We start from the raw sequence: 25225 nt of genomic DNA on the forward strand, positions 1-25225 counted from the left end.
TTCCCGGCCCCCAACCCTGTTAACGGAGGTTTGGATGTAACGTGCACAGCTCCACCGCCGTCCCAGGACCGGGACCAGGCATGGACGGGTCCTCCCTGGACAGCACCTACTCCACCCTGGCAACATCTGCCACAATATTTTATCATTTACAAGTTACTTATATAAGTGAAAGTGAAGTGATTGTCACTTGTGATACACTGCAGCACAGCACACGGTGCACACAGTGAAATTTGTCCTCTGTATTTAACCGCCACCCTGAGTGAGCAGAGGGCAGCCATGACAGGCGCCCGGGGAGCAGTGCGTGGGGACCGCGGACCTTCATCAAGGGGACCTCAGTGGAACCTTGGCGGATCGGGATTCGAACCTTCTGCTTACAGGGGCCGCTTCCTTAACCGCTAGGCCACCGCTGCCCCTGAAATGAACTGGATTACTGGATAACGAGACGAAATTCACGAGGCTTGAAATAAATAGAACAGGGACTTTTTTTTAAATAGAATTTTAGAAAGTGACAGGGCGCCGCGGTCTCAGGATTCTCTCCACGTCACGCTCGCTCCTGCTCTTATTCAGTCTCTGTTTTTTCTCTTATACACACACACACACACTCACACACACTCACACACACACACACACACACACACACACACACACACAGTAAACAGGCTGAAAGGGAGGCGGGCCGATGATGTAAGCGCTTATGCAATTCCCGTCCGTGCGCCGAACAGCGGGCCGGTTCGAAAGGTGGAGCGAAGCCCCGCCCCGCGAATTCACACCCGGGCCCGTCCGGAGCCGCGGAGCCACATTCCGTCAGTAACGAACCGGGGTTCGGGCGGTGAGGAGTGGGGTCACAGGCTGGACCCCCGTTTTCACATCAATATTGGCGACACGTGCGCGGCTGTTCCAGCGGGGCTGGCCAATCAGCGGGCGGCAGGTCGACCAATCGGCGTGGACGGGAGCCCGCTCGTACAGTTTAGAGACGTGCACGGTCCCCGGATGTGGAGTTTGTGGCCAGCCTGCGCGGCGACGCTGACCACCAGCTCCCTCACGCTCCTCGGTGGCTTCGACCCGCGCTCCGTGCGTTTCGTCGGCGCAGAGGCGCGTCGTCCAATCAGCGCCGACGGGGCGGGTGGGCGGGGCATGCATCCGCCCCTCCCTCGTTCAGCACCGCGGACAGCGGCAGGAGGAGGAGGAGAGCGACCCGGTCCGCTCGGTTCCGTTCGGCTGGTCCGGACAGGGAGGATCTTCGCGTGTCGGCGACGCGGGTTCGATCGCGGCGCGACGACAAAGAGGATCCGCGATCTCACCGCGATCTCGTTCTGAGAAGCGTCCCTCCCGCAGCGGGACCCCGACACTGCGGCCCTCTGCGGCAGGACGCGCCGAAGTTCGGACGCGGTTCCGGTCCGGCGTCCGCGGCGCCATGAAGTTGGCGACTTTCCGTCCGGCCCGACGCGCGCGACCCCAACGCGGAGGATGAGGCGCGCGCGCAGGTGAGAGCCAGACGACAGCGACACAGCGACAGCGACCCACCCCCCCGAACCCCGACACGTCGCCGACATGAAGAAGTTCCGGAAGGTGCTGGACGGACTGACCACGTCGTCCCCGGCCGGCGTCGGCGGCTCGTCGTCTTGCGCCAGCGCCGCCGGGACCCCGACCGCGGGTCCGAGCCCGCGCGAGATCGACGTCGCGGAGACTCTGACGTCGGAGAGCTTCCAGATCTGCAAGGTGAGGCGCCCGAAAGTTCTCGGTGGCCCGGACCAGAATACGTCATGACGGCGCGTTTTTTTTTAACAGGGGGCTTTAAACGCAACTTTTTTTTAATAAGAGGGAGTTGTGGGGACCCGGGGGACCCCTGCTGCCCTCCCCGGCGCTGCGACACTCTCCGGGCCGCGTCCGGGGGAAAGCCGACTGCAGCGGTTGGGGTTCGGCCGCGCTCGGCTCGACTCGGCTCGACTCGGTCCGGGCCGGAGTGGAAGGCCGGAGTTTCTCGCCGCTGCGCGCCTTTTGACGCAGTTCTCGCGTCTCCCGACTGTCCCCGTGCAGGTCCGCCGACACTAGGCGTGTCCGGTGCGTGCGTGCGCGCGCGCGACAGTACGGTAGTGTCTCACCGGGACAGTGGCGTGCCTGGCTGCGTAAAAGGAACAGCCGTAAAAGGATGACTGTAATCATCAATCTGCAGCAAAAATGAATTAATAACATCAACCAGTCGGCTAGTAACATTACCTAGCGGGTAACACACTCGCCTATGAACCAGAAGACCCAGGTTCAAACCCCACATACTACAGTTGTGTCCCTGAGCAGGACACTTAATCCTGAGCGTCTCCAGGGGGGGACTGTCCCCGTAACTACTGACTGTAACTCGCTCTGGATAAGGACGTCTGGTAAATGCCGTAAATGTAATAAAATGTAAAGGGGGGCCGCCTGCAAACTACCGCGAGACGCACAAAACGTTCGCCGGGAATCCTTTTCTCCAAAAGTTCTGGTGGAAAAAGAATGGCAACTCTAAACACAGACAAGTTGAACGTCTCTCAAACAGCAGGCCCTGGAGCGGGGCCTGAAGTCCCCGGAGTGTCACGGACGCCGGGCCCTGGCAGAGGATGCTGGCGGAGGTTCTGTCCGGTTCTGTTGGAGAGACGGGGTCTGGACTCAGTCCTCCAGAATCCCATTATGCCCGCGAGCGTGGCGGCGCCGTGGAAGCGCCACTCGCGGTCGTCACGTAGGACAGCGTGTGTGGGGGGTTCGTAGGTTCAGAGGTGACCATGCCGATGCTGTGTGTAGATGTGGGCGGGAGGAAGGGTGACGCAACACACCCTGTTTGCCAAGTCCAGTGAGTCATCTGAAGCTTTCAGTGAAACATGTCCATGGGACGTATGAGGGACAAATACACAAATACAAACACACACACACACACACACACGTGCACCAGTGGTTCAGCACTGCTCTGTGTAAGTGGGAGTATTCTAGTGGGTAACACACTCACCTCTGAACCAGAAGACCCCAAAATCCCATTTCCTACCATCGTGTCTCCATGGGGACCGTCCCTGTAACTACTCAGTAAATGTGAAATGTAAGTTCTTTCCCACCCCTGCTGCTACGGGATCGACTGTTGTAGGTCGCTGTGTGACTCGCGGAATCTGTGTGTGTGTGTGTGTGTGTGTGTGTGTGTGTGTGTGTGTCTGTCCCCCTCTGTCCAGCTCTCATATCTCTCCAGTGGCAGGTAGTGCTGGTCTGGCCTGCAGCCTCACTTCTCCAGAAGGTGTGCACGAAAGCTCATGTTGGTGGCATCTGATTGGCTCTGCTCATTGCTTGTAGACAGCTGATTGGTTACTGTTGAGCTTGGTCCCATGGCTCTTGTCCCAGCTGGGAGGGAAGTGGTACAGATCGCAACTTCGTACTCGCACAGATACGTTCGAGCCTGTCCGGGGTCAGAGTGAGGACACACACACACACACACACACTTACACATGTAAGCTACATTCCACAAATAAGGATTCGTTTTGTACCATTTAGTTGAGATTTGAGACTGTATAAGCATATTGTGTTTCTTAACAAAAGCACCATATATGGACACACACATCTAGAAACTGATAATCTAGGATTATCAATGTCCCCACTTTTACGTGGTACTTACTTACTTACTTACTTTTACTTACATAATGGATGCAGTTTTATATTTTTTTAGATTTTGTTTTAAACGTTTACACGTATGTCCTTGTGGAGACCTTCAGAATGTCCTCATTTATGCTCATATAAAGACACAGGGCCTACAAACACACAAGTACATTTCCTTCTTTTTTACCTTGTGAGAGCATCCGTGCCCAATTACACTTATCTGTATAAATGCTTGTCGTACATGAATAAAACTGAAACGCATTTCCGCGTTTGCACTGCTGGCAGATTTGCGGCGAATGCCTGTGCGCCGTGATTGGACAGGCCGGGTGTTTATCGTGACGGCGCCGAGCGATTGGCCGGCGTGTGTGATGAGGCGTTTATTGACCCAGTCAGCATCGTCCCTCATCGCTTTCAGCAGGCCCGCAGTCATCCGTTTTATTCCCCCTCGTTTTTTCTCACCCCTTCTGTCCGGACGGCCATAAACACACACCGACGGAAGATTAAAAGAGGCACGCAAGGAACCATGGGAAAATACGCAGAATGCCCGTAAATTATCAGAGCAGGTCACCCATGACCTGGATTCTACCGTAAAGCGCACGCCCACTTCCACTCAGAACCAGAGTTAAAGGCATGGATGTGCTCAAACATGCTCTTTGCCCGTTTGGGTCTCTCTTCCTCACTCGTGATGGATTATTCATGGGGTCCTTACTCTGGTACATGCATTTTATCTGTGTGTGTGTGTGTGTGTGTTTCTATCCAGCTGTTACGTCCAAATGTATTCCCTTTTATGTGTCTCACAGACTAACCTACTCAGGGACACGAAAGGTCACCGAGTGGAGCAGGGACTCTCGCTCACTCAGAGTGAAGAGCCAGAGCAGTATTGATATCCGGTGTGTTTTCATATCGCCAGTACCAATAATCAGATCTGCCATGCAGTTTGTGATCTCACTCTGAATGATCGACGTGCCAGACGACTCTGACATCTCGATTGAATTATTGTGTCATGCTTAATGACATGGGCCGCCACGCATTGACAGGAGTGGGCTCGAACCCTCCAGAAGGAGGAGGCAGAGGGCGTGAGGGCTCTGAAGGCCCCGCCCCCCCCCTTCATAAACTTTCACCGCTCGGGTCAGGGTCGCGACAGTCGCTCGCGTTTAACACTTCTTCGGAGGAAAGGGCAGCAGCGCCAGGGAGGGAGGGAGGGAGGAGCTTGACATTTGACTCGCTTTTATTGCCCACACAGCATAAAAGAGTGAATAGGTGCCCGGACATGGAGCTCTTTGCTGTTTTACGAAGGGACATGAAATAAACACACACCGTGTGTGTGTGTGTGTGAGAGCGAGAGAGAGAGAGAGAGAGAGAGATGAAAGGACGAATGCATCTGAATGCTGAGAACGGTACTCTGAGTGCCACCGCAATTTTTCCTTCAGGAAAATGATGTAATGTGCAAAACAGCGAGTAGGTGGGAGGGAAGGGGAGAGGTGAGTTGTGCGTGAGTGTGTGTGTGTGTGTGTGTGTGAGTGTGTTTGCATGTGTCTGGTGGGAGAGAGAGGCGCTCTGTCGCGCAGCTAAAGCGAGATGCACGCGAGTGAGTCTCTGGTCTATTTTTAGGCTGCGGGTCTGAAGCGGCGCTGCCATTGTCTCCGCCGGAACATCAGCGTCTCCCCATCCTGCTGGAGCTTTTCAGCTGCGGCCGTCCATCCTCCTTCATACTCTGATATTTAATTCAGTTCAGCTCACACACTCGCTGTGTGTGTGTGTGGGGGGGGGGGGGTTGTTGAGATATTGCAGTAAAAGGGTTGGAACGGGAAGAAAAGTAGATTTTTTTTATTTGAAATATGCATGAGATGGAGTGTGTGTGTGGGTCAAAGAGTGTGTGAGTATGCGTGCTATTTTGTGTGTGTGTTCGGGGGGGGTGGTAGCATATTTAATGCAAGATAGCGCTGGATTTAAAAGCTTTTTTTAAGGGCGCGGTCTAGGCGTCCTGCACCAGCGCTGCTGCATGGTTGGCTGACAGTGAGGTATGCATACGCCCAGCGTTGCCAGATGATGATGAATCATTTACCTCCACACACACACACACACACACATACACACGTTGCAGGGACCCTGTAAGAATAGACACTGTATTTTATAAAACCCTGCATCTGGTAAATCTTTAATTCTTTACTCCTGTGAAAACATTGAGTCTAGTGATGCACCTATTCGATATGTGCATCAAATAGCATTAAAAAATGTTCAGATCATTCTATCAGGTGTCGCAGCATTGCGTCAATCTAACAAACCAATCTTTTCCAAACAAACCCATCTTTTCAGTTAACTTGGTTATAAAAGGTTTGCAGCCTTTTATAACCGGTTGCAGAGTGAACATGGCTCACAAGAGCTCACAAGTCTGACAGAATTTGGCACGAAACAAGTACAGCTTTTTCAATACCCGAGCCCATTACATGTTGGGACGTGTTACCCGTATGTGTTACATGTTGAGATTTTTGTTACATGTTGGGACGAATGTGATGTGTGTTACATGGTGGGACATGTTGGAATGTGTGTGTTACATGTTGAGATGTGTGTTTCATGTTGGGACGTGTGTTACATGTTGGTATGTGTGTGTTACATGTTGAAATGTGTGTTTCATGTTGGGACATGTGTTACATGTGGGACTAGTATGTGTTACATATTGAGATGTGTGTTACATGTTGGGATGTGTGTGTTACATGTTGAGATGTGTGTGTTACATGTTGAGATGTGTGTTTCATGTTGGGACGTGTGTTACATGTTGGGATGTGTGTGTTACATGTTGAGATGTGTGTGTTACATGTTGGGATGTGTGTGTTACATGCTGGGACGTGTTTGTTACATGTTGGGACGTGTGTGTTACATGTTGGGAGGTGTGTGTTACATGTTGAGACATGTGTTACATGTTGGGATTTGTGTTACATGTTGGGACGTGTGTGTTACATGTTGGGATGTGTGATACATGTTGGGACGTCTGTGTTACATGTTGGGATTTGTGTTACATGTTAGGATGTGTGTGTTACATGTTAGGACGTGTGTGTTACATGTTGGGACGTGTGTGTTACATGTTGGGATGTGTGTTACATGTTGGGACGTGTGTGTTTCATGTTGGGATGTGTGTGTTACATGTTGGGACGTATGTGTTACATGTTGGGATGTGTGTGTTACATGCTGGGACGTGTTTGTTACATGTTGGGACGTGTGTGTTACATGTTGGGAGGTGTGTGTTACATGTTGAGACATGTGTTACATGTTGGGATTTGTGTTACATGTTGGGACGTGTGTGTTACATGTTGGGATGTGTGATACATGTTGGGACGTCTGTGTTACATGTTGGGATTTGTGTTACATGTTAGGATGTGTGTGTTACATGTTAGGACGTGTGTGTTACATGTTGGGACGTGTGTGTTACATGTTGGGATGTGTGTTACATGTTGGGACGTGTGTGTTTCATGTTGGGATGTGTGTGTTACATGTTGGGACGTATGTGTTACATGTTGGGATGTGTGTTACATGTTGGGACGTGTGTGTTACATGCTGAGACAAGTGTTTATGTTTGGAAGGGTGTGGGTACAGTTTATTGTAGGTTAATGTGATGCATTGAAGCCTGACAAATAGAAACAAAGCATTGAGGCGGACGTTCAAACCAAGATAGAAGATTGGTTGATTATGCCAGTTATTATAAATTTATTATATCAATTTCATTCAACCATATAATTTATTTGAGAGGAATAGTCAGAGCAACAGGTCATCCTCGCGCTCTCTGATCAGAGTCTTACGTCAATGTTTTCTGATCCATTTTACACTGAAAATTAACTGATTCTTGATTGAACGTTTTTTGTTTATATAATCAGTTTACATTCCGATTTATCATGTTCGTTTGCTCTAGTTTGTGATATGATTTTTAGACGTTACATGGTTTCTTTAAATTTGTGACATTTGTTTCACTTTTTCTTGTAAGTCCTGTTAATTTTGGACACGTACAAATATTAGTTATTTTAATATTGCGTATAATATTGTGCATTTAATAAGCGTTTATGTGAGTTTGTGTAATTGTCATATTGTTTTTCAAATACAGAAAACAGTAATTATACATTTAGATTTCATTTATCCCCGCCTCTTCCCCACATTAAATACTGGTACCCAGGATGAGCCGGTGTACAAACTCCAGGTATCGGTGCCAGAATGGGGAACACCGGATCGGAGCATCCCTGATTCAATCCCAATAAGTTTAGCACATGCACACACACACACACACACACACACACACACACACACACAGGCCATGCTCAGAAAAAACCTGAAGGGCTTCTTTTTTCCATCTTTGTGTGTGTGTAAGAGTTAGAGAGTATGGGGTGCACATGTCACGTGTGTGTGTGTGTGTGTGTCTGTGCGCATGTACGCACGTGGCTATGCTGCTCATTAAGTTCATCATGACGGCCCCCTGCCCTGTAGGGAGCAGCTGAATGATTCACTGGATATGAGACCTCCCGCACCCGCCAGCGTGTGTGTGTTTGTGTGTGTGTGTGTGTGTGTTGCTTCTGTAGTCTACTTTGCCGGTGTTAAGCTTACGGAGCTTCATCTGTCTTCGGCGGTGGTGCAGGGGCTTCATTTTGTTTCCCTCCCTCTCACTTCCTCGTTCTTCTCGAATAAAGACTGATGGTGCTGCTGAAGCCCCTCTTCTATTTTGAGATGCCGTTCATCAGGAGCTGGGCCTGAGACGTCCCCAGACCGCCACTTAATGGGGGGAAAAGACGGGAACATGGCGCCCAACACCAGCAGCTCCTAACCCGGGTCTGGGTGGAAGGTGGGGACACGTGGGGATTCATGGCCGGCTGAGTCAGCAGTAGGTGCCTTGGGCCGGCCTGACCGCTCTCTCATGCTGGTTCACCGCTTTGGATGGGATGCTGCTGTACGCTTTGTCTGTGTGTGTGTGTGTGTGTGTGTATGTGTGTGTATGTATGACCTGGCGGGTAACCTTTTTGTTTTAAAAATTGCCCTTGTTTTTTGGAGTAATGAATAAATCGCCCAGCGGCTCTGATAAAACCGCAGCTGTGTCTGTGCTAAATTGGGACGTCGGTGCCGCCGCTAGCGGAGAGGATTTTTGACTCCTAATTAGGAGTAATTGACAGTTCACTGCAGATAATAAAACGAACGCTGGGGAAGTGGATTTGTCTTGTCTACACTGTCCTGTAAATGAAAAGTGCAATCAGCACCGCGCATTGATCTGGTAAGCCTCTGATGTAACTGGCCCCTCCCCCAAATGCAACTACTCAGTCTTCTACTATTTTTAGGATTTTTCATTATTAAGAATATATATATATATATATATATAGGGCTTCAGCTAATTGTGTTTCGGTTTGTGTCATTTTGGTTGCTGATTTTTGAAATAATTTCCGTTTGTGAGTCTGTGATGTCTTGTAAAAACGCAGCAAATGAAATTTCATATTAATGTGGTTTGCATTGGTATATATTTATTTGCAGATTAGTAAAGTTCCAGTCTTTTTCTGTGGCCTCCATTGTTGATATTTGTGGATGGTACCCAATGATATGATGTGTCCAATTATGATATATATGTAAATGTATATCATATTATGTATAGACAGATGAAGATCATGTATATGCATATATACATATAGATTATATGTGGGTGTCACGTTGGTCTGGACATGGCGAGGAAGGGGGACGCATACGCTCGACGTCACAGGACAGGGGTTTAATGCATAGTAGACGAGACACGCAATGACCTGACGGCGAACCGACATGAACAGGATAGCTTTATACAATTATATAATTATGCATCAGGGAACATTACACAAGACTAACATGAAACTCCGGTCCGAACTCCGGACCCGGAGTCACCCCTGCCGGACCGGATCGTGACAGTGGGTTTATTCTGTTTAGTATTACTGGTGTTGTAATGAGGTTCAAATATGTCTGAACGCTGGTCAGCCATCAAGTAGTGGAGGTGAAATCCAGGCCGCCGCAGGGAAGGAGAAGCTTTGTAGGCAGCCGGGGATTGTGATGTGACGCTCCTCCATTTCAGACGCCGCGCAGGCCCGGTGACGGAGTGTCCTGTTCTCTCGCCGGGAAGCTGCAGGAAGGAAGCGCTGCGGAATGCACGGAGGGCGCGAGGCGAAGGGAACGTGAGATTAGCTCCTCAGGAACGTGTTGGCACAACAACAGATGCCAGCGTTGTAAAACCTGGAGAAGTGCATTGCTGTGTGTGTGTGTGTGTGTGTGTGTGTGTGCATGGCGTGCACGCTCGCCCATATGAAACTAGGCATACCGTTAGAATGTAAGAATGAATGCTCCAGATCTATGCTCTAAATGTGTGTGTGTGTGTGTGTGCATGGCGTGCACGCTCGCCCATATGAAACTAGGCATACCGTTAGAATGTAAGAATGAATGCTCCAGATCTATGCTCTAAATGTGTGTGTGTGTGTGTGTGTGTGAAAATCACAGAAAAGCTGAAGTGAGCAACAGAGTCTCACAGGGGATGGCTGCAGTTCTGAAACAAAGGAACGCGCTGCAAGTAAATCAAAAGGATGTGAGGGTGACAAAGCAGGATGAGAAGATGGAGGCGGCAGAAAGCCCAGGCTTGTGAAGTGAAGACTCCTTTAACGGCAGCCGTAAAACAAGACAATGAATGAAAAATCCATAGTATGATGCCGTGTGTGTGCGTTTCTCCCGCCAGTTTGTCAAATCGCTCAGTTTTACGCCCGGACCTGTGGGACGTCTGCGTCTCTTTTTCACTTTGCAGTGGATAGCGGACGCTCTGATTGGCTGGGACAAGTCCTTATGCCCATCCGCTGCTGAATGACGTTGCTTAGGAACAGCTGGACCTTGAAAACGGACAGATTAAGGATGCAGGAGAGGTTGCACGTCCGAGTTATGTGCAGTAACTGTAAAATGGTAAAAATTGTCGAGTAGTGTGAAAGCACCGCCTTGTCCAGCTGGTCACTGTGAGCCTCGGTATCTCTGAAATACGAGTTTCCTCGGGGATAAATAAATAGGAGCAGCTCAGATGCGTTATCATCATCATATTACACTATAATCTACCAAAAAACGGAGCACCACGAACTCGAAGTGGCAGTAGAACTGTGTATTGCACTACTGCAAGTTATGCTGTGCCGACTAAAAACGACGTTGAATGTTGCAGCATTTTTCCACGGATCCTTAAAAAGACTTTAAATTAGAAAATTGAAATTGAATTAAATTTAATTAGAAATGACCAGTAACCCTTCAATCCAGAGTTAAATGTCTTAAAAATACTACAGACCCAATACATTTATTTACTGGTGACTGAAATAATTTATAGTTTTTTGTAAATCAAATAAAATACGTTTTCGACCTGTCAGTAATGCGCGTCACAGTGCGCGTCCAATCACAAGCGCAGCACAATCGCGATTACATAAACGCAAAATTATGCAATTTATATTATAAGTACATGATAAAGTGAAGTGATTGTCACATGTGATACACAGCAGCACAGCACACGATGCACACAGTGAAATTTGGACAGAAGCAATAATATATTTTGTCTCTCAAAGTTTACCAACTGCATAAAATGAAACCGGCTGCCCAGTCTCTCTCCAGACTCTTAACCATCCCTGCCGTGTTCCGGACCGGAGTCGGCGGAACGGAGCACAGAGCTTGAAATAAAAGGTCCCCTTACATGAAAATTTGACTTTGTGAGATTATTTAACATTAATACGAGTTCCCCCAGCCCGACTATGGTCCTGCAGTGGCTAGAAATGACTATAGGTGTAAAGAGTTCTTTGGTCGTTCAGAGATGCTATTATGTCGTCATGAGGGGAAATTTTTTTATTCTGGAAAACCGGCGACATGACTTCCTGTCTGTGCCAAACATTGTGGTTGGTGAATGGTGTTGACGACATCATTTCCATAGATGCTCCTCAACTTCTACTGTATAGGCTGTATAGGCTCCAGTAGAATAATATATTACTTAAGATAAAACACAGCATATGGCCCTCAAAGTGTCTTCCATGAAAAACTCTTCTATAGGCCCTTGGAGAAATGTAGATGACTACCCCGATGAATGGTCATTTGATGACAGCGACCTTTAAAAGTCTTACATTTGGCTTCCTTAAACCGGAATAAACGTTGTTCAGCACTGGAAGAACAGGATCTAACAGTATCAGGTTCAGCACTAGTAGACAGCTCCGACCTCGCGCTCATTCTCAGCACCGCGGTACCTGGACAGCTCCTCCAGAAAGCTTTCGTTGTGCAGCTGCAGGGTTCGGCACCACAGCAGGTGGATTTGTACCATTCGCCCACGGTTAAGCAGGAAATGGGGTGTATTGATGGAGGGAGTGCGAGTTTAAGTGAATGTCATCTGGGCCGCTCGCGTCTTGTTAGCGGCTGTGAGGTTCAAATACAAATGCGTCTGACCCATTATTCCTAGATCGAATCACTGGAGGTTTATCATAGTTTCACCGATGTCAAGTGAGGACAGCAAATTACCATCGTTCTAATGATACGGTCAAGTAGTGGCATGCTACATAATACAGATTTGGTCACAGGCATTTACTAGTATATCATCATATTATGTAAAAAATAACACTACAGAGAAACAAAAATGATATAAAAATTCGGAGTAAAACATAATTCTGTAAGGTGTAATCATATTACTCTAACAGTGTAAGTAAACCTCAGTGTTAAGTACTTGTACACATTTGACAGTAACGTGAGTAGAATGGACTCTTTGAGAGTAAAACTGGAGCTCTGCTTCTTACTATGATGATCAGTTCAGTTCAGCACCACCGCGAGTGGACAGTTCCTCCCCCACGCTCGCTTTCAGCACCATGGCAGTGGGCCGCTCCCGGCATTCTGTTCAGCACCACAGATGGTTGAGCAGCTCCGCGCCACCAGGATCCCTTTTATTTGCGTTCAGCCTGAGTTCCGGACGCCGCCGAACGGGCCGAAACGGAATCGACAAGTTCGGTGTGGCGTTGTTCATTGTTCTCTGTTCTCTCGTTCCAGACGGTGCGCCACGGTTTTCCGTGCCAGCCCACGGCTCTGGCCTTCGATCCCGTGCAGAAGCTCCTGGCCATCGGCTCCCGCTCCGGCGGAGTGCGGATGTATCCTTTCGAAATAAGGGGTGCTTGTGTGTGTGTGTGTGTGTGTGTTTGCACCGGCATCATAACCTCTCGGGGGGGTCAAGTGACGCTGAAGGATGCATACAGCCGCAGGTAAGACACTCGTCTGTCAGCGATCCCCCCGCCAGCGTCCCGCAGGAGGCCGCTGTCCGTCCAATGACGCGTGAGTGATGGGTACCGCGCCGCCCCGCCCAGATTATCTCGGCGAATTGCAGAGGAGTCCGATAAACGCTCGTCAGTTCTCGTTTTTTTTCCCGGGGCCCCGTTAAGCACTCATGCGAGGTCCTTTTTACTGCCTCGCGGGTCCCCGGGGAGGACGGGGCCTTGGCAGAAGTTGCTGACTTTGGGAATCTGGGGGGGAATTCATTTTTTTTTTTTTTTACGTCAAAAGACTAAATTACCCTTAGCATTCAGAAGCTAATGTCCTTGTCTGAACACGCACACACACACACACACACACACACACACTGTAGGAATAATTGTTCTTCTGTTGCCCCTGCTACTCTCAGCTTTCCTTCAGCTTTCGGCCCGTTTCTTCGGCTCGTCTTCGTACAGGGCGGAGACGGTTACGGTAAAAATTCGCCTGTGAATATTCAGTGTTCTTCTGCCGCACACCCCCTCCACATAGACGCTCGGCCTTTGCTCCGGCTGAAGTGTATGTTTGAGGGGGTCCAGAGCTGCGTATCGATTGGCAGGCCTCCACTATGAAACATTCACACAGTTCCATTGATTTTTTGGTTTGTTTGTGTGTGTGTGTGTGTGTGTGTGTGTGTGTGTGTGTGTGTGTGTGTGTGTGAAAGAGAGAGAGCGAGAACCCGTCTGCTGTGGTTTTGCTGGGCAGAATGATCTGAAATGGAGGTGCGTAGGTACACGAATGCGTTAAAGGCCGCCATTGTCACGCGCCACACGTACACACACTGCGGCACGGCGTCCGCGTCCGGCCGGGTTAATACGCTAATGACTTCATCATCCAGGCACGCTCACCCCAAACCTGCTCACAGTCACACACACACACACACACAGACATGGCCACGCCCAGCAGGTCCTGGCTCATGTGACCACGCCGGCCCAGAACATTCAACGTGTTGGCGATTTAACATTTAATATTCATGGCCCACGCAGTCCAACAAGCGAATATTTGGAGGCATTTTTTGGATATTTCCGAGGTATTCTGATATCATGTAGTACCTGTTTGTCAGCCATTGCTCTGGCCGATGCTGCTCTGAAGCCTCCGCCTGAGCTTTCATCCGAGCCTCTCCCCATAAGAGCCTTTTTTTAATTGGCCAGTTTTACAAACGTGCTTTGAATTCCAGTAAAAAGCTTCTCTTTTGTTCTCGTTTGGCTTCAGAACGTTTTCTTTATGAATAAAGCTGCTTGAGTCGTTTTGATGTGGCCGAAAGCACACACACACACACACACACACACACACACACACATATATATATATATTACTTTTAAAAGAGTGTGTGTGTTTGTATGAATTCATGGCTTTTAGTTGTTCAGAGCATTTTGCATCATTTATGGCTTTTTTATTTTGAGGAAACGGCAGCAGAATGTTGGATGTAAAAAGGTGGCCCCCCGAGCCCGGCCCCGCGTTAGGGACGTGGGTGATGGCGGCGAGCCGCCGTGTCCCTCCGGCGGTAATGCAGTCGTCATTATCGGCGCGCGAGGCCCAGCTGCCGGCCGCCACTTCTGTCCCCGCACGGCGCAGCTGCCACTCGGCGGTGTTTGTCCTGCGGCCGCCGCCTTTTATCCACAAACAACAGGTGCTCATGGAGCTGCCGGGAAAAGGGGGGGGGGGGCAGCTTCCTATTTTCGTGCAAATTCACGAAAAAGAGCAATTACCGGCCGCCCGCTGCCCAGGCCGCGGCCACTCAGGTCACCGCATAGCAACCGTCGTCAAGATAGAGTGTCCACCCATGGCACAAGCGCCTCGTCCCCACGTGGTGCAACAAGCGCCACTCTCCTCCACGGGTTTTCTTTCTTTTTCTGTGGAGGATAAGAGTCCGTGCTGATGCTGATGAAGAATTGGTGACGAGGGAGCTGTCAATCATACCTACAAGCTCCTCCCCTTTTAAAAAACTAGCACTTTGGGCTGGGTGGGTAGTTAGTTCCTGCTCTGCAGTGACCAGCAAGCTGCCTCTTCCTGTTTGGATAGTTCTGTAAACAGCGGTGGCCTAGCGGTGTAGGAAGCGGCCCCGTTATCAGAAGGTCGCCGGTTCAAATCCGTCCCCACACACTGCTCCCGTACAGAGGACACGTATGTGTCACCGTGTCGCTGCAGTGTCTCACAATGACAATCGCGTCACTTTCACAAACACAGAAGACATAAATGCTGTCATCGTAACATCATGGGGCGAGATGCGCCTGTGTGAACGGTATGATGGCGGTAAAAATGACACATCACACGCCCCAAACGAGAACAGAACCGGAGGAGAGTTTTCTGATGAAGATGGAGCCTCGGCCCTCGGCATCTCATGCAGGAGCAGTAATGCGCTCTGCTGCAGAATGAGTCTTTATCTGATGGCTGGTGCCGCTTTTCTGGCTTGTGCCTCTAATTAAAACTGAATCGAATGAGTGTTGTGAATATTAACACACTGCTAAACACACACTCTATTCACAGCTGTGTGTGTGTGTGTGTGTGCATTTCGCTGCTCTCTGCTTCTGTTTTTATTAAAGTATGAACGGCATTATTCCTCTTATTTAATTTCAGGACGGTTGAAAATGAAAAATGTCACTGTGCCGAATCGATCTGTTGGCGGAGACGTTTTCCGTCCCGACTTGGTATCCGTGTGCCCTTGGTCGGGTGGCCGTGGGTTCTCAGGACCGCCGTGGACCCCGCATCTGGAGGTGATTGCGGGGTGTGACAGGGGCGGCAGATGATTGGCCAACAGGCGCCGGTCAGGAGAAGAACCTCGATGTCGTAATGAGGGACTGTGGGGGGACGGACGGAAATAAAGTGGCTGTTTGGCCCGTCTGAGAAATGATTGCAATTAAACACACACACACACACACACACACACGCTCTGATTGCACCTTGGGTGAGAGGCTCTGAGGGGAACCTGCCGTGGGAGATCGATGTTGGGTTCGTGGTTACGGAGGGTTCCGCGCTCTCACCGACTCTCGAGTTCTCCTTCTCCCAGGCTGAGGAGCAATCATTAGATTGCCGCTTCGTGGCCCAGCCTATCCCATAATTCATTGCGTAGATTGAAGTTGTTTCAGAGTGTGCCGAGGGGCGGAGCTTCGCGGTGCCGATCTGACGGGGTCGGAGAGCCTGTTTTTATGGACGAAAACAATGTAGGTTTACGACGCGATGGGGGCGGTCCATGGTAACACACACACACACACACACACACACACACCGCTGCACATCTCCTGCTGTAGGTTGTTCACTCAGCGCTTCGTAACCCAGTTAGTGCCTCTGGTCCAGCATTACATCACCGGCAGTAAACTGGTTACAGTCGTGCTGCCGTTCGCGTCTCGCCGATAAAATCGCATTCGGACTCTCGTGCGTTTGGCTGCGGCTGCTTCGCCCCGGCTCCGTCTCGTTGTGGATTTGTACGTTTGTCCTTTTCATTGGAGTTGTTGTTTTTTGTACTTGATTTAAATTAAGGAAGGTAATAAGTTATAAACAGTTATTCCTTTTAATATCTGACATGATACACAAAATCATACTCAGTCCCCGTCAACAATGTGTGTATACATACATGTATGTATGCGTGTGTGTGCGCTCTCTCTCCCCTCCCCCAGCCCGCGGTTCACTGACACACGAGCAACGGTTCAATGTTCTTCCTGTCGGCAAGAACACTCGATTGCTGACAGACGTCCAGCCAGAGAGCAGAACATGTGTTCAGTGTGTGTGTGTGTGTGTGTGTGTGTGTCTGCATATATACACAGTGTTTTATGTACATGTGTTTCAGTATATATGTTACTCCTGGTGTGTTTGTGTGTGCGTGTGTGTGTGTCTGCATATATACACAGTGTTTTATGTACATGCGTTTCAGTATACATGTCACTCCTGGTGTGTGTGTGTGCGTGTGTGTGTGTGTGAGAGAAAGAGAGAGAGAGAGAGAGAGAGAGAGAGAGAGCAGGTGTAGTCGTGTGTTGACCTCTGGGAATCCGCGAAAGATGCAGTGAAAACAGCGCAGGCTGAGTAACACTTCACAAGAGGGTTACCCTTGGGCCGTGTGTATATTTATGTGTTCGTGTGTGTGTGTGTGTGTGTGTGTGACTGAATGCCAACAAACAACCCCTAAGCTCCTGTGAGAGTCTGGCTTCTCAGAGATTTTCCATTATTCCAATCTACTAATGAACAGAGCCATGATTGGAGACCTGTGGGATGTGTGTGTGTGTGTGTGTGTGTGTGTGTGTGTGTGTTTAGCGTGTTGCCACTTCTGCCATGTAGTCAGAAATTGCAATTTTCTCCTGCTCCCTTCTGCAAATGTGATAAAACACACACACACACAGACACAGTTGGAAATGGAAATTGAGTTCTTGCCACAGTGAGGCAACAGGTCCTTGTTTTATCTGCAGCCTGGTCTTGATGGAATAAGAGCGAGAAGCTGAGCGGCAGATGAAGCTGGTGCCTCTTCTGACAAACCTGGCAAAAGAGTCTCTGTGTTTCATCAAAACCCGTCACACCACAGGCCACATTTCATCCAGCATCATCATCATCATCATAATCACCACACACTCGCTTTCCAGGTCAGGTGAAGATCTGCCACTGGGAAAATTAAAGTGACACGTGTTCAGGAGAGATTAATATTCAAGAGGAAACAGATCAGCCAGTATAATTATAACTACATAATTACAACTCCACACGCTACGAAGTAAAACGAGGCACGTGACACACAATGTGCTGTTGTAAACGTTATGAGGACATCAGAGATTTCCATATGATCCAGGACATGCTTCTTACCTTTCATCTGTTTTCTGAAGATGAGCAGTGACCACCCAGAACCACCCAGTCTGACTGGTGCTCTGGTGAATCTGACCAGGGTGGTAGTGGCCTAGTGGGTAACACACTCGCCTATGAAGACCCAGGTTCAAACCCCACTTACTACCATCGTGTCCCTGAGCAGTGTCTCCAGGGGGGACTGTCCCTGTAACTACTGATTGTAAGTTGCTCTGGATAAGGACGTCTGAGAAATGCCGTAAATGTAAATGACCTCCCACCTGCATGAAGCAGCAGGAAAATAGCAGCCCCACACCAGCTTTTTACCCCTTTAATTGTCCATCCGGCTTCTCCTACGCCTGCATTCATTTCCAGCACCATCTGAAAGCCCAGTTCTCCTCGTCATGTAATTCTACTCACCACCGTGGGCCCCAGAGAACTTCATTCTAATAATGTCGCCATTAATTCTGCGGTGCAAAATTACTGGCATCATGATCACCACTGTCATTACCGCCATAATACTCTCATTATGTGTCATTATCGTGTGGTTTTGCATGTTACTTGCCGGTTCAGGGGGACTTTAGTTCAGGGCTCACACTTTGGTTGGTGCTCTTAAAGGTTCGATGGAGTTAGCATGCTAACAGGCTAATTCCGAAGGCACCATCCCAGGTAATGGATTTCCGAGTGAAGTGATTGTCATTGTGATACACAGCAGCACAGCACACGGTGCACACAATGAAATTTGTCCTCTGCATTTAACCCATCACCCTTGGTGAGCAGTGGGCAGCCATGACAGGCGCCCGGGGAGCAGTGTGTGGGGACGGTGCTTTGCTCAGTGGCACCTCAGTGGCACCTTGGCGGATCGGGATTCGAACCGGCAACCTTCTGATTACGGGGCCGCTTCCTTAACCGCTAGGCCACCACTGCACCTGTGAGTGATGATGGAATGACACACAGATTACACACACAGATTGCTGTTGTGATGGGTGGCTGCCACGTGACAGTCAGAAGACCCGTGTAATTTGAGGCTCTCACCGAGGCCACGTCCCGTGTTGACGGGTTATCATGGTGTGACTGGGCCCTTCACATGTTGACAACTTTCATGGTGGCCTAACCCTCCTCAAGGTGAAGGAGTGAAATATTAACAGACGGTCAGGCACCGTGCTTCTCTAAACCCCCCTATCTGTCTTCTGCTCGGTCGGTGAAAGAGATCGTACTCCAGAAGATGATAAGAAGGCACCAGAATAAGGCCACTTATATGAATTCTTCGCCCCTTTTTCATCAGCATCGATCAGGAGGCTTGAATTAACCTGCGTGTCAGTATTAGTGGGGGACGGAGGAGACAGAGAGGACCGCTACACCTGGACGTATTGACAGGAGGGGGTTTAAATCATCTAGAATGAGGAAGTAGGGTGTGTGGGAGACAAGATGCTCGCTTCTGTTCACTTCTCGCTTCTGTTCTATTTCTGAGATTGGTGAACATGGACCCACAGCGCCCGGGAAATTCAGCCCATGTTCGGAAAAGAGATCCTGGGAATAAGTTGCCCATTCGATGTAAAATCGACGTCTTTTACTGGTGACGTCTTGGTGAGGCCTGGTGAGGAGGTTGTGTGTGTGTGTCTTGTTCTAAATTTAGATTTACAGCATTTTTCAGATGACTTACACTCAGTAGTTACAGGCACAGTCCCCCCTAGAGACACTCAGGGTTAAGTGTCTTGCTCAGGGACACAATGGTAGTGAGTGCGGTTTGAACCTGGGTCTTCTGGTTCATAGGCAGGTGTGTTACCCACTAGGCTACCACCACCCAGTTCTAAATGTGTGTGTGTGTTGTTCTAAATTTGAGAAGCAGTTTCCATACATGGTGAAGTTTGTTATGTGTTACATGATGGTCATGATCATATTTAGGTCACTGTGATATTGTTATAAAATCTTATTCTGAATAAAGTGTGTGTGTGTGTGTGTGTATGTGTGTGTGTGTGCATGTTTGGGGACTATCCTATAATGCTTGCACCGTGACATCAATTCCAGGATTAGCAGCATCGATTCTGCCTTCAGGAAGCATCAGCAAAGTTTAATGCAGTAAAAATAATATGTATAACAGCAATATATGTAAAATGGCTGGGTAATTCAGTAATGGGAAAGAAAAACAAAGCAGCACTTTCTGCAAATGATTCACACACACACACACACACACACACACACACACAAAGAACTTGAAATCATGCTTCGGCAAACACAGCAACCTGCAAAACGTGAAATGACTTCCTCCACGTGACCTAAATATGAACGGCGATATTTAATATTTATGTTGTGGCGCTGTGGACCAGCGCTGTTTACAGAATCAGGACATGGGCGGCCGTCATCTCTGCTTTCTGTGTCTCTCTCTGAGTGTGTTTGTGTGTGTGTGTGTGTGTGTGTGTGTGTGTGTGTGTGTGTAAGATCCTGTTATGTATGGATGCTGAAGCACGTGTAGGAGGTGATGCGCCTGGAGCTACACACACACGCACACACACACACAGACACACACACACGCGCGCGCAGCATTTCATCTCAGATTATATTAACATGTCATGGCATTTCAGTGCCACTGGAACAGATTTGTTCAGAGGACACTTAAATTGACGTCCCAGTCCCACCTACCCCTGTAACTAGTGCCAGGAGGCCCCGCCCACCACGCACTCACGCACGCCTCCTATTGGTCGGCGGCTGGCGCTGAGGGGTGAATTGTGCGGAGCTTCGTGGCAGATGGTGTTTGGAGACGTGTGGTGTTTCGCAAGAAAAACCTTCAAGTTTAAATGACCTTCCAACACACGTTCTGTGTGTGTGTGTGTGTGTGCATGTGTGTGTGTTTCGGTTCTGTTTGCTGAATCACAGTTTAGTTTGACCTCACGCGAGGTGAAGAAGACCCTAGAATTACATTAAACTCGTCAAGTCAGCGTCTCACAGGGCCACAGATTACATAACGCTGACGTCAGCATTACACAACGCTGCTCAGTGCTACCTCCAGACCTGCCGGGAGATGGAGAGGCCTGGTGAGGAGTGTGTGTGTGAGTGTGTGTGTGTGTGAGAGAGTTTTGCAGGCTACTGTAGTAAGTATGTGGTCCTCTTTAGCACTCAGCTATGTCCACCCTCCTATGATGTCATGATGTATTATATTTAATATTGAAATATATTTTTACAAATTTCAGGCATCAATAAGGAAATAATTGAAATCATTGATGAAATTATTTTGTATCAGTGCGGTTTCCCTCTGATCACCAATGTGGGACAGTGGTAGCCCCAAAACCGCCAAGGTGCCACTGAGGTCCCCTTGATGAAGGTGCCGTCCCCACACACTGCTCCCCGGGCGCCTGTCGTGGTGCCCACTGTCACCAAGGGTGACGGTTAAATACAGAGGACACGTTTCACTGTGTCACCGTGTGCTGCGCTGCAGTGTTATGCTGCTCTAGTGATGAATGACAGAATACATGTAACTCTGATATATACTCAGAATGCAAACGTGAAGCAAATAAGAAGAAGAAAGTGAAGTGGTTGTCATTGTGATACACTGCAGCACAGCACACGGTGCACACAGTGAAATTTGTCCTCTGCATTTAACCCATCACCCTTGGTGAGCAGTGGGCAGCCATGACAGTCGCCCGGGGAGCAGTGTGTGGGGACGGCGCTTTGCTCAGTGGCACCTCAGCGGATGGGGATTTGAACCGGAAACCTTCTGATTACGGGGCCGCTTCCTTAACCGCCAGGCCACCGCTGCCCCACAAAAGTGAAGTCCCTACAAACGGCACTAATTACAATGGAATAGAATGTAAAGTTTAACACCGGATTTTTTTGCAGTGTGGATGATGTTGACAGCCAGTTAAAAACAGTCTTTGTGTTCATATTTTGAAAGTGAGACTTTTATGACATATTTTACTACGTATCACTTTACATCTTCTTTTGCCGCCAGATATTATTTATGCACACAGCAAAACGTACGTAGGCATTAAAAATCACGGAAGTGCATGCGTGTGTGCGAATTAGGCTTCATTCCCCGATTCGGTGGTGACATTGTCCACAAAGACACGCAACAGCAGATACGGAGCCAAAGAGACACAAACAAACTCATCTCAGAAACATAATTACCGCTCCGCCAGCGTCCCTACAGGGGAGACGGGACCTGACAGAAACGCATTACAGGGCATTTTCACCACTGATTGTGTGTGTGTGTCTGTGTGTGTCTGTGTGTGAGAGGCAGTTATGCTGCTGCTTTATTGTGTTTGCTCGTCTTTCGGAGCGTGGGGGGTGGGCAGGGGTGTGGATGGACATACGGGAAGATAATAAGCATTGGAGATACTCCGGTTTTACGGCGATGTCTGTCTTATTCCATCTCCCTCTCGCACTCACACACACATCACACGCGTGGTGCACGTCGCGTGATTAATTTACCCCTCCGCACCCATCTTTGCCTTTTCATTCCCGACACGTCCCCCTTGACAGGTGGCCCCGCCCCCTGGGTGAGATAAGGAAGTGCTACATGGCTGTTTATCAGGGGATGCAGACAGGCAATTACAGATTACACCGGCCAGGAGCAGGAGAGGAGCGCACAGGCAGAGAACACACACACACACACACACACACAAAAAAAAGCTAGCATCGTCCTAAGAAGGACCAACTTAAAACAAACACACAACCTTCTCTTTCATTTGGAAAAGCTGGACTCGTTTTTTATTAGGACTCAGGGGTCATTAAGTGAAGTGATTGTCACATGTTATACACAGCAGCATAACACACGGTGCACACAGTGAAATTTGTCCTCTGCATTTAACCCATCACCCTGAGTGAGCAGTGGGCACCATGACAGGAGCAGTGTGTGGGGACGGTGCTTTGCTCAGTGGCACCTTGGTGGATCGGGATTCGAACCAGCAACCTTCTGATTACGGGGTCTTATATAGTCCTCTCCCTCGTTTAACGGGGACTACATGGCACGGGTGTCAAATGCGCTTTAATCGGACTACTGTCCCCATTCTGAAACACAGCATGTCCGACTGGGTGCCGACATGCCGCCTTTCTGCTTATATCAGGCAGTGTAGCTGCCCTGTTGGGGTGTAAACTTTACACATCTGTACATTTCGTACGTGCTGTTCACTTTTCTGAGTTTCTGGCCGTGTTTGTCCGATCTCGGTCGGCCAGAACATGTTTACTTGCTTTGTTGTTTTTTTTTTCGGTTGGCGTTCTCCTCCCTTTCTGCTTCAGTCTGTCTCGCTCTCGGTTGTCACGGTGATGGAGTTGTGGGCTTGTCTGCTTGTCTGGTGAGATTAGACCCAGCTCTGACCAGATGTGCACTGAGCGACGAGCGTGTGGCTCACACACACACACACACACACACACACACACACACACACACACACACACACACACTCTCTCTTGAAAGGAGTAATTGTTTTTGGTCCTGACTGAAGCAGAAGGGTGTTAGAATTCGCAGGCCCGGCTAAGACGAGATGAAGGAAGTGTTCACATGCGGCCTCACATCTCCCGCAATGAATCTCCAGGTTCCCTGGCACAACTCAAAAATGAAGCTCTGTGGGTTTTCTTCTCAACTCAAACCCCATAATCCTGATATATTGTCTGAATCGTAGATCGACAAAATAGGACTCTGTGTGTGTCTCTCTCTGTGTGTGTGTGTGTGTGTGTGTGTGTGTGTGTGTGTGTGTGTAAGCATGTCAGTCTGTGTCGGTGTGTGGGTTGGTGGCTTTGATCTCTTTTTCATTAAATGCCACCTGCAGGACAAACCCTGTCACGCACACAGAAGAAATATGATGGATAGGTGGACGGGTGGATGACTTGATGGATAACATGATCAGAATTTGTTGGTAAAGTGTCATAGGACAATTTTAAGGCTGTCTCTGTGTGTGTATGTGTGTGTGTGTGTGTGTCTATGTGCATACCATATTAAATAACAATTTGTAAATACACAATCCTTCAAAAGTTTAGGGAATATTTACATAAATGCAAGAGACATATTCTTGAGTGCAAGTGCAATGATGCTGTGTTCACTAATGCAAGTCGATCACTTGATATATTATTAGGGTGACGATCTCAGTGTAGCTAAAAACAGTGACACTGATATAACAATCAATAAAAATTTCACTCTAGTACAGTATCTGGTGCACTTAAACAAATTTTTCATGAAAAACAAGGACATTTCTAAACTTTTGGACCATACTGCATGTCATTTTTAATACAGCTGTTGAAATTATTGTACACTAATACCGATTTTTAATCATTTGACAGCCCTAATAATCATAATCAGTACATTAAAAATTCATTTGCTGCCGTTTATGGGAAAGCGGTGGCCTAGCGGTTAAGGAAGCGGCCCCATAATCAGAAGGTTGCCGGTTCGAATCCCGATCCGCCAAGGTGCCACTGAGGTGCCACTGAGTAAAGCACCGTCCCCACACACTGCTCCCCGTGCGCCTGTCATGGTGCCCACTGCTCACTCAGGGTGATGGTTAAATACAGAGGACAAATTTCACTGTGTGCACCGTGTGCTGTGCTGCTGTGTATCACATGTGACAATCACTTCACTTTCACTTTAACTTCCATTCTGTTTTATCTGTTATAACAGCTTTTGGAGAAAATGTATTGATTTGTTGATATCAAGTTGCCTCGGTCACTTGTCATTTGCACGTTCAAAGTCAGGCAGCTTTCTTCCAAAGTGACATTTCCTTATACGACACTATATACGGGCCTAGAAACGTGTGAATACTGACATTTTAATCCGAATATGAATTTAATCCCAGCGATGTCCTCAAAAAAGGGCAGAAACACCGAATTACAGTGAAAAACGTACAAACGACAAAACACTGATGGATCATTTCTAGGAACCAATTAAGCAGAAGCGTTTTATTGCAAGCTGCTTTATAAAGTACGTTTCCGCAATTACCACAAGGATCCAACAATGTGTGTGTGTGTGTGTGTGTGTGGGAGAGAGAGAGAGAAAGAGAGAGAGAAAGAGAGCAACTGCCTCTCAGGAGAGGGTGTGTGTTCTGTAATAATGGTTATTTTGTCCTCTCTAATTTGTCCCACTGATGCAGCCATCTGTCTCTCTGTCTCCGTCAGTGGAACACGCTGTCCTGTCCCCTATGGGCAATTATCCTAACAGGACAAAAATTTAAAAAAACAGAGCAAACACACACACACACACACACACACACACAGAGAGAGAAAGAGAGAGATACGCACGTCTCATTCACTCAAAGAAGAACAGATAGACAATGACAGGACGTAACATTCCCACCCAAGAAAAGGCTGCCGAGTGACACTCGGTTATTAAGCCCTCACGCGCATTAATAGACAGCCATTAAGGAGTCAAGCTGAACCCTATCAGTGTCCAGCACATCACAGCCAATGAGGGGCTGCCGTGTGCAAATGAGACCTTGTCCCTGTCCCGCCATGAGACACAGAATCGACGAGAGACAAAACGTCTCTCCGTTCTGAGACCACAATGGGTGGTAGTGGCCTAGTGTGTAACACACTCGCCTATGAACCCGAAGAACCAGGTTCCAATCCCACTTACTACCATCGTGTCCCTGAGCAATACACTTAACCC

The 25225-nt window shown here is 48.6% G+C and overlaps 1 protein-coding gene across 23 annotated transcripts in view; it reads left to right on the forward strand.

The window, feature by feature from the left end:
- The window catches only part of stxbp5l (syntaxin binding protein 5L), a 95959-nt gene that overhangs the window by 12377 nt on the left and 58357 nt on the right, over positions 1–25225 (forward strand). For 4 of the 23 annotated variants that reach the window (XM_028992278.1, XM_028992279.1, XM_028992282.1 and 1 more), the window contains exons 1-2: positions 834–1719; positions 12628–12725. In XM_028992278.1, the coding sequence (XP_028848111.1) occupies positions 1552–1719; positions 12628–12725 (266 nt within the window). In that variant the 5' untranslated portion in view covers positions 834–1551. Of the gene's footprint in view, positions 1–831; positions 1720–12627; positions 12726–25225 lie in introns of those variants that run through there. The other 19 variants (XM_028992291.1, XM_028992293.1, XM_028992292.1 and 16 more) reach the window with 10 other exon arrangements.

The sequence above is a fragment of the Denticeps clupeoides genome, chromosome 9 (genome assembly GCF_900700375.1).
Source record: "Denticeps clupeoides chromosome 9, fDenClu1.1, whole genome shotgun sequence".
NCBI lineage: Eukaryota > Metazoa > Chordata > Actinopteri > Clupeiformes > Denticipitidae > Denticeps > Denticeps clupeoides.